This window comes from Amphibalanus amphitrite, unplaced genomic scaffold, assembly GCF_019059575.1.
Source record: "Amphibalanus amphitrite isolate SeventyFive unplaced genomic scaffold, NRLGWU_Aamphi_draft 002189F_arrow, whole genome shotgun sequence".
NCBI classification, from domain to species: domain Eukaryota; kingdom Metazoa; phylum Arthropoda; class Thecostraca; order Balanomorpha; family Balanidae; genus Amphibalanus; species Amphibalanus amphitrite.
This window is the reverse complement of record NW_024883681.1, coordinates 17,365-29,898: the sequence shown is the minus strand read 5'-3', so window position 1 is coordinate 29,898 and position 12,534 is coordinate 17,365. Positions and strand designations below refer to the sequence as shown.

The 12,534-nt window shown below is 48.1% G+C and overlaps 1 protein-coding gene across 3 annotated transcripts in view; it reads left to right on the top strand.

The window, feature by feature from the left end:
• Window positions 1-12,534, top strand: part of LOC122376533 (mitochondrial fission regulator 1-like) — a 21,964-nt gene extending 9,430 nt beyond the window's left edge. Inside the window, exons 1-7 of one of the 3 annotated variants that reach the window (XM_043356427.1) lie at window positions 442-726; window positions 5,214-5,381; window positions 7,029-7,370; window positions 7,645-7,747; window positions 8,287-8,635; window positions 10,357-10,648; window positions 10,899-12,534. In XM_043356427.1, the coding sequence (XP_043212362.1) occupies window positions 5,226-5,381; window positions 7,029-7,370; window positions 7,645-7,747; window positions 8,287-8,635; window positions 10,357-10,648; window positions 10,899-11,492 (1,836 nt within the window). In that variant the 5' untranslated portion in view covers window positions 442-726; window positions 5,214-5,225 and the 3' untranslated portion in view covers window positions 11,493-12,534. Of the gene's footprint in view, window positions 1-441; window positions 727-1,179; window positions 1,285-5,213; window positions 5,382-7,028; window positions 7,371-7,644; window positions 7,748-8,286; window positions 8,636-10,356; window positions 10,649-10,898 lie in introns of those variants that run through there. The other 2 variants (XM_043356429.1, XM_043356428.1) reach the window with 2 other exon arrangements.

Genomic DNA, 12,534 nt, shown 5'->3' with positions numbered 1-12,534 from the left:
ACAATTATCGTTATCGTTGTATCGTTTATCGTTTCGTTATCGCCGTTAAAAAACAATTATCGTTATCGTTTTATCGTTTATTATTTCGTTATCGCTGTTTAAAAACATTTAGGTATCGTTATCGTTTTATCGTTTTATCGCTATCGCTGTTAATTTTTTGAAAAATGTTATCGTTTATCGTTTATCGTTATCGCAAACCTTTCTTATCGTTTTATCGTTATCGCAGGTCCGAAAATTAGTTATCGCGGAAAGCACTGTGAGATGACATGACACGGTTGACACCATTAGTAAAGTAATTTTGGGCTGATACGGGTGTCGATCGGCTCAATACATTGGCCGCGGCCGGCGCACACTACCCATTATAGAAATACCTACTGCACGATCGTGAAAAAAATGTGGAAATTAGCAGTAGCTTCATATCAAAAGATCACAAAAAAAATCGTGCACATTTTTGCTGATTTGATGCGACTTTCATCGTAAAATTCAGGACAAGTATTTGCTTATATAGCATGATAATTTCATCACTTTTTATTTAGTTACCGCGTTTTAAAACAACGAAAAGTTCTCTGCCACTTCTGTCACGCCACCTACATGACTGCCGCCGTGCTGTTTTGAAAGTTTGATAAGAAATGAAAGCTGTGAACTTTCTGGAGTTTTTACCCTGTTATGGGTTTTGGTATGCCTATTTTATAATTCCATAGGACCCGAGAAATAGGAGTTCAACAGGTACGTATGCTTAAAAAAGGTTTGGTTTGCTGTTTGATTGTCTTTGTCTTTTTCATCGACCATCATTTTGCTTTTGTGGTCTTGCCGCAATCCACTTTCAGTAATGAGGTAAATTTATAATTAAACAGCTGCCTTACACTCCAGTTGTGCATTTTTAGTAATGGTCAATTTAGTCTTCTAGCAGACTTATGTAGGTAACCTGTGTAAAGTACCTACGCTCAGAACTCGGAAGTATTGGTTGGTTGCGGAATGCGGAGCCTGAAGAACTTTTGGGCTTTGTCAATGTTGCTATACCTACAGATTTTGCATAAAAATCTCAAAAATTTCAATTTTTGGTATGCCAAAATTAAAATTTGGTCATTTCCTCTTTTTGCACTGACTAAAAACTTGACAAATTAGCAAAATAAGAACATGAAATTTGAAAGGAAAGAACACTTGCTTCTAAGCTTACAAAGTGAGATTGCATATTGATACTTTCTTTTGCTACTTTTTACTCAAAACATTTATAAGTTACACCCCAATGGTATTAGTATACAAAAGGTCCAAAGTAGGTTGTAGGTGAGTAAAGTAGTAGGTTAGTAGGTAAGGTTATGTCAGTTTAGATTGTTTTTTATCATCACTTCAACTTCCTTTGGGCCGGGGGGATCCAGGGCGTCGCAAGTCCATCTACGACACGTCGCAAGTTAGACACATATGCCGTCGCAAGTTGTGTCATAGCGGAAAAGGAGGGATGTTGAGGAAAGAGGGGTTTGTCGGAGGATACGACAGAACGTAGCTGCGACGAGGCTTAAATACCCGCTTTACTCTAGAATTTAAAAGGCTACACGATCAGCTGATCCCGTAGTAAACGTCAGTAAGGTCGAAAACTCTATCACGCATAAAGGAACATTCGCCTTTCTGGTTTGCGAGCTTATGAGACAGCAAGGTCAAGCATGTTCTCTGATTCTTAAGCTTTGTATTAACTGGGTGACTTGTGGTTGCTAACGCTCACGTGATTTGCCATTAAATTTGGGATTGATCACAGGAGATTCATGGCTATAGGGCATCTAGAATCCGATGCTTTAGAAGAAATGACTTCCGAGAGTTTGAGGTCACAGGAGGTAAGAAATTTGTAGATGGAGGTCACAATTGGAGGTTACAGAGGTCATCTGGGACACGTCAGGTCACAGAGGTCAACTTGGGGTCATCACAGAGCTCAATTGGAGACCACGGAGGTAATCTGAGACACGTCAGGTCACAGAGGGCAACTTGGGGGCACGTCAGGTCACAGAGGTCAACCTAGGGTCATCACAAAGCTCAATTGGAGGTCACGGAGGTCATCTGGGACACATCAAGTCACAGAGGTCAACTTGGGGTCATCACAGAGCTCAATTGAAGGTCATCTGGGACACGTCAGGTCACAGAGGTCAGCTTGGTGCCATCAGAGAGGTCACTTAGAGGTCACAGAGGTCATATTGGACAAGTCAGGTCACAGAGCTCAACTAAAGGTCATCAGTGATCAGAGAGCTCAATTGGAGGTCATCTGGGACACGTCAGGTCACAGAGGTCAGCTTGGAGTCATTAGAGAGCTCAATTGGAGGTCACGGAGGTCATCTGGGACACGTCAGGTAACAGAGGTCAACTTGGGGTCATCACAGAGCTCTATTGGAGGTCATGAGGGTCATCTGGGACACGTCAGGTCACAGAGGTTAGCTTGGGGTTATCATAGAGGTCACTTAGAGGTTACAGAGGTCATATGGGACACGCCAGGTCACAGAGGTCAAGTTGGGGTCAACACAGAGCTCAAATGGAGGTCATCTGGGACACGTCAGGTCACAGAGGTCAGCTTGGAGTCATCAGAGACCTCAATTGGAGGTCACGGAGGTCATCTGGGACACGTCAGGTCACAAAGGTCATGTTGGGGTCATCACATAGCTCCATTGGAGGTCATGGGGGTCATCTGGGACACGTCAGGTCACAGAGGTCAGCTTGGAGTCATCAGAGAGCTCAAAAGGATGTCACGGAGGTCATCTGGGACAGGTCAGGTCAAAAAGGTCAACTTGGGGTCATCACAGAGCTCATTGGGGGTCATCGGGGTCAGCTGGGACACGTCGTTTTTGGAATTGGGAGAATATTTTGGGGGATGCCCCTTGCAACGTCCAAGACCGCCTTTCTGGATTCGCCAGTAGTTGCTGGAATGGTGTTTGGCTACTTCATATCCCCGAATACCCCAATAAATGTGAATATAACATATTATGCACCATTTTCAACACTCTCGCTGGCACGGATTGAGGCCTCATAGACGACCCGTCAGTTCAAGCTCTATAACTCGCGTTAGCGTCAACGGATTGCAACCAAATTTTCAGGATCTAAAGTTAAAACAATTTTACACCTACCATGTAAATTTCGTGACCATGACCCGAATGACCTGTGACCTGTGACCTCTTCCTCAAGGCAAGGTCAACTTGCGACACAACTTACGACTGCTATTTCAAATTCGTAAGTTGTGTCGCAAATCAGGCTATTTGCGATAGACTTTACTACTTTAGTAACGCTACTCATCGATTGATCCCTTCAAAAACGACTTACTACACAACTTGCGACACGTCGCAGCTACGACGAGGCTTACGACGCTCTGGATCCCCCCAGCCTTACTCTTTTACCCACTGAACCACCCATTTAGTCAATTCATGTTGCGGTAAGTAAGTTAAGGTCAGGTTAGATAAGGTTCTGTTATTTCTTCTTGTAATGTATCTGCTTTTTCTTAAAAGTAAATGATTGTTTGAACAATTTTCTAGGTTGATATATGGTTTTTGATTATGTGGTATGGTTCCTGATCATTTTTTTTTTTTAGCCTAGGGTGCAAAAGGAGGATTTCATCTAACTTTTTACTTCAATTAAAAGACAAAATAAATAAAATGCAATGAAGAAAATGCATGCCAACATTGTGTAGAATAGAGCCTAATGATCTGAAACATGGGCAGTTTGGTTACCTTATACCTATACTGCCTTACTAGCTGGCTGCTAGCTTGCTGGTGTTTTTAGGCTTTTTCACATGTTCTGTGTGGTTCACTTATACCTAATTAATAAGAGACTAGGAACTGCCAGCAAGTAGATTCCATATGTTGATATGGGAAAACCTGAAGCCTGCTGATTGTTGATTAAAAAACTGACTTCAAAGTTCAAACAGCACTCTGAAAAAAAAAACTGAATGCAAACATGGAATGATTTGTAGGCATGGAACTCCATGACAGATTGAGAACTATCATGCCATGAGACATTCATACTGTATATTGAATTCACACAAAACAAGTAGCAGACCATAACAGACTGTTTTAAACATGGAGTAAGGAAGAGGATCCAAAAGAGGAAGGAATAAATATGCTGCATTGCTGTGTATTGATGTCCAGGGATAAGTTGCTGGGCCAAAAATGAACAAATCGTTCACCTCTGGCATGCTAAATGGCATACAATATCGTATATCTTTAGCCCTAAAGCTGGCACTGATAATCTCTGCTTTCTGGTTATCACTGACTACAACTCATAAGTCATTATTATCTCAACCCTATTGTTGATCTCCTCTTTCCCACAGGACATTCATGGAGAACTGATGCAAAGACATAGATAGATAAGACATAGATAGACCCATAGATTTATCTGCAAGTGTCTGTGGTGTGAAAATGGTACCACATTGCCATTTTCATGCTCTGAAACATGTTTACTGTTCATGCTCCTCAGGCACTTCATGCTCATTCAGATCACTTCTGATGATCTGAATTGGAGATCTGTCAATTACTGACTGGCTGTTTCACCCAGTAAAAATAGCAGCTTGGCGCAAAATGACCTCGTAGTCGGCGCGCCCGTAACCTCCAACAAACAAAATAGCAGCTTATCTTGAGAACCTACCTTCCTACCTACAACCTACTACCCACTACCAACTTACCTACCTAGCGTACCATAACTATTTATGACCTGAACTTTGGTAAGCTGACTTGAAATGAAAACTGCACCATCAAATGTCTGTCACCCATTGAAAACAATAACTCAGAGTGAGGACTTGCCTTTGTTTCTGTATGTTCCTTGGTGAAGCTGCTAATGGCCATGAGTGAATATGTCCTGACTGATCCTACATCCCTGAATTGTTGCAGCAATGTAGCCTGGTATCCCCAGGTTGCTGTAGGGATAGAACTATATACCATCAGACTGCTGCAGTTATGGAGCCTTACATCTTCCAGACTGTTGCTGAGATGGAATGGTAGACCAACAGGCTGCTGCAGCAATGGAGTCGTTTACCCCCAAGCTGCAGGCAGTGATGGAGCCCTATATCCCTACTGCTGAGGCTGCAGCAGTGATGGAGTGTCCCTACCCAGTACCCTGAGACTAGTGTAATGCTGGTTTCTTCTATCCCCAGTCTGCTGCAGTGATGGAGCCCTATATCCCCAGGCTGGTGCAGTGATGGGGTTTCTCTACCCTGAGACTAGTGTAATGATGGCTTATTCTATCCCCAGTCTGCTGCAGTGATGGCCGACAGTCCCGAGGAGCCGGAGGCCGCCGCCGGACCGGTGTCGCTGGTGCGGGGAGCCGTCCACGAGCTGCGGACGGATCTCGAGGAGGTGGTATGGCTGCTGCTCACCCACACCGGTCTGGAGGCCTCCATCCGCGCTGTGGCCTCTGAGGTGGGTGGTGGCGCTCTGCAGACGGGGTGGCCAAGGGAGCTGTATGTACAGGGTGGCGCCGGTAAATAACCACAACTGTCAAACCTGTGTTACGAGGAAACTGTTTTGTGCAGAGCAATAATGTTGTGCATTCATGTTCCATGCTTTATGTAAATTGTTATCCACAGCAAAAGGGAACGATGCAGCTGAAGATGATAACGGAAGAAATGAAAAGGCACGCGGTCATTGTGGCGCTTCACGCCGGCAGCGAGGCACCCGAGGTCGCCGACTTCCTCAAGGTCGACAGAAGCCTTGATTATAAAGTCGAGCGGAGCTTGGATGAGTCTGGGGGCGACGTCCCGTCTATGGCAAAGCGAAAGAAACATCCCCGACGATCTGATGCCGTCAGAGACGACGATTTCATATCCAACGTCGAGAACATCGTCGACGATGACCCGACGTCGACGTCACCGTCGACGAAGGTGACGTCGTGAAGCCCTGGATCGACCGAGTGGCTGAGGAAGGCCCTATGTGTTCCAACAAGACTCTGTAGCCGCCCACAAAGGCAGGGTGACGCAGGAGTGGATGAGCGCCAACCTGCACAGCCACATCACGCCGAGTTCTGGTCGCCAAACTCCCCGGACCTGAACCCGCTCGACTATTAAGTGTGGGGCGTAGTCGAGAGGGACACTAACAAACACCCACACAACAATATTGACTCTCTGAAGTCAGCCATCAAGCAGGTGATGGTCAAGATGGACAAGACCATGCTGACCAAAGCCTGCGCCCGGTTTAGGCCGCGCATCGAGGCCGTCATCGACGCGGAGGGGAATTCATCGAGTGAAGTGTGCTCGACAGGTCGCCATCATTCACCCCTGTTCCAGGCTTTCATCTTAAGTACTGACTTTTGTCAAAAAATTAATGTTTTGTGTGGAGCACATATTGTCTTCATTTATCGGCGCCACCCTGTATGGAGTGGGACACTTTGGTGTTATGTGTGTGCCATCACTGGCTGCTGGTATGTGTTAATCCTGACTCATGCATATGTTAAGCACAATATCTTGTGCCTCTTGAGCATGTTTATTGCTTATGATATATAGGTACCTATCCAGCGACCACTACATCCGCACGCGTCGTAAACCCGGTCTTGCGTCAAGGGAATGACCCTGCTACCAAGTGAGGGCGCTATGGGGGTGTAGGGCCTGCTACTGACCAGTACCCAGGCGGGCAGTACGCAGGGCGGCATATGTTCGGTTCACACGGCTACCCGCTAATTATCCATGGACGTGCGATACGTGACCCCCAGTCAATGTCATGGGCACAGCTGTACCGGGGGTTCCACCTGTTTATATGAGGAATGGGACGCTAGACAGATCAATGTGACGTACGCACATGTCTTTCACTGTCTCATTTTTACGTACTAATGTTTGTTTTTCACGGCAGCCGCTTTGGTATACTTTATTGCTATACAAATGTTAATTTGACACAATATGTTCTGGTCTGATACTTGTGCCTCACCATCACCCTCGTTCCTTTTTGAATCGCGCGTCGAACCCTCTCTAAGCCTGCGTGCCCTACCCTATACTGACCATTCTCCCTCTGGCCTCTGTGACCCTGTTGACCCTTACCTGGCCCACTCTGACCGTCCCAATCCCGTTTGTCCGTCAGGTGCACGCGCTGCTGTTCCGCCGCTGCGGCCGGCACCGGTCGGTGGTGCGCCTGGTCGGCTGGCTGCTGCCGCTCCCGGCCGTACCGCGGCCCCGTATACGGCTCATACGCTCCGACAGCCGCTGGAGCATGGCGCGCTCCTGCAGTCAGATGAGCATGGCGCGCTCGGCCAGTCAGCTCAGTCTGGCCCGCTCGGCCAGCCAGATGAGTCTGGCGGGCAGTCTGGCGAGCGGGGACGACGAGCCGCTCTCGGCGCGGCCCGAGCTGTGTGACGGGGAGTCGCCCCGTGCTGACAGCCCCACCGACCGGCGGGCCAGCTTCTTCGACGGAGATGTGACCGAGGTGAGCGCACCACTGCTCGAGCGGCAGATATATGTAGAACGTGGAGACATTTACTTACCGCTATGCAATTAGGCAGCGTTGCCTTTTTTAAGCGAACTCCTATGAACCATTAAAATCCGTATGCACTATGCCATCATATGTTTTTTCACTTTCCTTTGATAAGTTTTTCTGGCTAGATTGCAAATTATCGTAACTTTGACAGGCAAGGCAAGGAAAAGCTATGTCGAGGAAGCGTTAAGCTCATTTGATAACACCATTCCCTATTCCATTGCAGTCGACCACGGTGGATACAGCAAAGTTACAAAGCTTGGAGGAGGAGCTGGCCAAGCTCAGGGCGCAGGTGGCTGCCATCGTACTGGAACGAGAATGCAATGAAGGTAATAGCACTACCGAGAGTGAGTGTAATAAAGACCAACTGGCACGTGTTCCTTCAATGAATCTAAGTAAATTGACTCACGCATCGCACGTGCTGGGGTGGAAGTGCAATAAAGGTAGGCAACTTACGCTAAAGCGAGAGCTGAGAGTGAGAGTTCGAGTAAGGTAAAGTGGCACTTGTGAACTCTCAATCAAGGTATATGGGCTCTTACCGGAGAGTGAGTACATTGCAGGTAATAGGAAGTTGCACAGAAGCGAGACCAATATAGGGGTGGAGGGAATGGGCCGGGGGGGGGGGAGACGCTCGTGGATTAGCAGACTGGTCTCTTCGTCTAATTATGTGTGATTGTTATGCAGTGTGATTTTAATTGAATAATCGGATAGCTAGAAATATTATAAGAAAACGAGCAGGATGTAGCTACAGTTGATAGAAACATTAATTAATGCTAGCTGTGGAACTTGTCGAAACTGATGACTGTCTAATGATAAGGTCGTGCTGTCGTTATACCAGTCGCGAAGTGTCATTTCCGTATTGTTACAGCGCTGCTCCGCGCCAACACGTCTCGACCCGACAGCCCTCTACTCTCATCAACTCTTATCGCGGCGCCCACTCCGCCGCGACCCACCCCTGCCGGGGGCGCACCTCCCCCGCCCCCACCCCCTCCACCCCCACCGCCACCTCCCCCGCCCCCACCGCCACCGCCCGGCGCCGGGTCGGCAGCTCTGTCCCTGAAGGAGCAGATCGCCAAGAACCGCGCTGCGGCTGGCGGAGGAGGGGGTGGGGACGCTGGCGGAGGAGAGGGGGAGGCGGGAGATCGGCGCCTCTCAGTGCCCTCAATGACGGACGTGCTGCGAGGAATGGGCTCTGTGCGACTCAAACGGGTCCAGAGGTGAGTGATGGTGGTAGTGGTGGATGGGGTGGTGCCTTAAAGGGACTATCCCACCTTTAACATGGGGTTTGAGTTGAGATAGCCAAGTTTGCGGCGAGGTTCAGAAACCACTATCTATCTAGGTTGCAACCCCCGCGGCCTCTTGGCGTTGAAGAAATTCGTTCCCTTCATTTGAAAATGGGCCTTGTACAAGGCCCTATCTTCAACATGGAGCGACCGTTAGTGTGACGTCACCTCGTTTAGTCGTTCTGATTTAAATGGGTTTGTTCGTTGAAAAATCGCTTAAAACTTGGTCTGAACTTTGTTGTGGTGCCTACAGAGTAAAAAGAATCAGCTTTATGACAGTAATGTGGCCTGGGGAAGGAGGTTATTTTGGGCTGTGACGTCACATATTTGAAAGTTTGTGTTTGGAATATGGGAAGCCTAAGATGTTTAATGAAAAATAAATGCCAGAACCGTGTTCCTGGTCATCCAATCTATAAAGTCGGGCACAATTTAACTGGTTTTAACAACATTTTAGAAGGTGGGATAGTCCCTTTAACCCGGCAGTTGCTGGGGTATTTCGCCACCCACCGTTTGCTGGGGGGGGGGGGGGGCGTTAAACGCCCCCAGCCGATAACTCGAGAACCAATAGGCGCAGCGAAACGCACGAGGCGGCAAACGAAAGAGCGCGACGAGACGCTTCAGATGAGTACTTTAAAGTTGAATTTTGAGGTCACAGGTCGGGTCAAGGTCAGGTCAAACACCTGAAATCGGGCTTTCAGTAGCATGGACTTCAGGACTTCGCAATGGGCGCCTCTCGCCATAAACTCTGTCAAAACGGTGCACAATCCATCTTATAAGGCCTACAAGAGTGTCAGCTCCATGTAGGGGTCAGTCAAGCATAGGTCAGGGTCAAGGTCAGGTCAACCGGGTAGGCACATATCCCCGAAAATCAAAACTGATATTCGCAGCCTGTGACACATGTTTTATAGGTAATTTGGGGCGTAGAACACGATGGTGACATTCATTTTATCATATGTGTACGTGCTTGGCTCAAAAAGTTCAATTTAAGAAATTCATGTATCATGGTCGTGAAGTAGTCACGAAAAATTGCCAAGATTCAGTTCAAGATTATGGAAAATGCGGAACGATAATCAATAATCGAAGATAGCCATTTGATTGTTCATGGTATTGGCAGTCTAATGGCGTTTACGGCATGTCTGTATGTTTATTCTGTGATTTTATATGATTTTTTGAACATATGCCGTTTTTGGTCGAAAACTCAGAAATCATGACGTCACTAAAACCTCGATATCTCAAAAATTTTCCGACCGATTTTTTTGAAACTTTGTCACAATAAACTTCAATCAATTCCCTACAGGTACCCAAAATTTGGCGCGCCTGCGGCGCGCCGTTTTTATGCTATGGCCCGGCGAAAAAAGTGGGGGCGTTTAACGCCCCCCCCCCCCAGCAACTCGCGGGTTAACGGGAGGTAAGGGATGAACCTTTGCCGGGTGAGCAGTTGTAGCTTTTTACACTGTGTGAGTGTGAGCTTCAGTACTCATTTCTGGTAGTAATTTCGGGTTACAGATTCATCAAACATGGTATAGCTGTGTTCGTCGGGCGTCCCAGTTCTGACTCCTTCTGTCAATAGTTACCGCGTCATAGTTTACTCTGCGGTATTCCTCCCACCACCCAGGTCTGACGGAGGACCTCACACGCCAATCTCCCATCCCCAGGTCGCCTGGCGGCACTCCGCTGCGCGTGGCGCCCAAACCAGCCGACCCGCTCGACCCGGCAGCCATGCTGGCGGCCGCGCTGCGCCGCAGGTTCGCGCACATCCAGGACAGCCCGGATAAAGAGGGCGACGACCACTCACCGAGCCAGCACCAGGAGAAGAAGTACAGTCACGTGCAGCACCACCAGGCGGCGCCGCAGCGCCAGTTCCAGCTGCGGCAGAAGGTGCCGCCGCCGCCGCCGCGTCAGGCGGAGAGGAATCAGCCCGGCGCGGCCAACAGCACCACGCCGCTGGTCAGTGCAGACAGAATGCATAGACATACTGCAGCATGGGAGGGCGGATTGGAGAAAAAAAATGTTCTGGTTCCCTTTTTCGCTTGTAACTTGCAGCGTTTGCATTTACTATCCTTGCTTCAAAGTACTTGATGTGTTTTAATGACATTTAAGTGTCAACTCATTACATTGTTCTTTCAATGAACATTGCATTCTACCAGTCCTTGTTTTCACCGTCACTGTTCTAACATCTCTGTTCTGTCTCCCGCAGTTCGGGCAGCACATTCTGCGTCCCTCCGGTCGGCGCCGCATCCTCGGCGATCGCACCGCCACTTGGCCCGCACCGGGCGACAGTGGCGCCGCCGAGCGGGACTTGCCGGCAACTACTCAGAACGGTGCCAGTCGCGGTGAAAAGTCCTCAATGTCGGCTGTAAAGGAAGAGTCGAACAGCCCTGAGTGGGACTCTGAGGCGGACAAACGGCTGGGTCTGGACGTGGCCAGTGCTAAACCAACCTCAAAGTCTGAGAGAACGACCCCTGCTGTGAATGAGTCGCTTGAGAGCGGAGTGTCAAAAGCCAGTGTTCCTTCAATCACTCTGAATGGGGACACAGATTCCGTGTTTCTTGAAACTGGAGAATCTGCTAAGAGCCAGACAGACACGAAAAGTGCCGCCACGACGAATGGAAAGGAGCTTCGATGGAAGGAAGACATGATAACTCATCTCGAGCCGGGGTCAGAGTCAGAGTTGTCTCGGGATGACTCTTCCCAGGATGACTCGCTCCAGCGTCTGTCTCCGGAAGGTATGAAGGTCGCCCCGCTGGGAGCTGAGACCGGGCGAGACTCCGGTCTCGGCTGTACCGCCTAGAGGAGTAAGGTGAGGAGTAGTCACCCCTAGTACCGCGTGCTCATTGGTCAGTTCGGCTGTGTGGAAACTGGTGAGAGTCTCTGGATATAGTGACGTGTGTGTAATAGTCGAATCTAAGCCAAGGGAACCATGCCTCCCAGACTGAACAGGGCCAAGCTATGTGTGCGTCTTCGAACGAGTGCGGGTAGGTAAGCTGTCTTAGCAGGCTTCTTTCATTGTGAGGGTAAAGCATGGCTACAGGCGGTTCTAATAGTCATACTGCCTTGAAATGTGCCGCCTTGCCCGGAGATATCGTTTCCATGAGTCAGGTGATTCTCTTATGGGTCGGAGTGAATTGTAACGAACCAAACGCTGCCTTTTAACGAGTAACGATCGTCCAGCGGTCTGGCGTGGGCCGGACACTTCTTATAGCGACTTATGGCGAGGCGTGGAGCATTTAACAATTGGTGCCATATACCTAACTACGTGGCATTGTACTGCATTTATGGGGTCTCACTCAGACGTCATTTACTGATTGATACATTCAATTAGAAAGGTTTATTTTTTCATATTAACAAAACAACTTGATAGCATAATGTTTTAACGCACTAAGGGCAGCCATTCAAATTGCAGCTAAGTTTTTCTTAAAATCATTTCACCGGGATGCTCCCGCATACTGCATAGGGTCTTTATCTAGGGACAACTTCCGCGTGCTGTAATTAGTTGCGTATTATACGCTGACTGTGTGATTTAGTGTGAAGACTGAACGCTACTAATGTACTTGCCATGCTTTATTGATGTGTGTTCCGTATGATCTGTTCACTGTTCTATGACCTAACTGGAATTAAGACAAATCTTCCATTCCCTCGTTGGCTGTCGGTTGTATACCAGTTTCATATGCCTTACGGTATTCGGTAATCAAACCCATGGACCAATTAGACATTGTGCCTTACGGTGTCTGCGTTGAGTGTTCGATTTCCAGTGGTGTGGAACAGTGTTTGAAATCTATTGCTTTCGCCGTGTGAAGAAATGTTCGTCTAGTTTTAATACAGTTCCAGTTAAA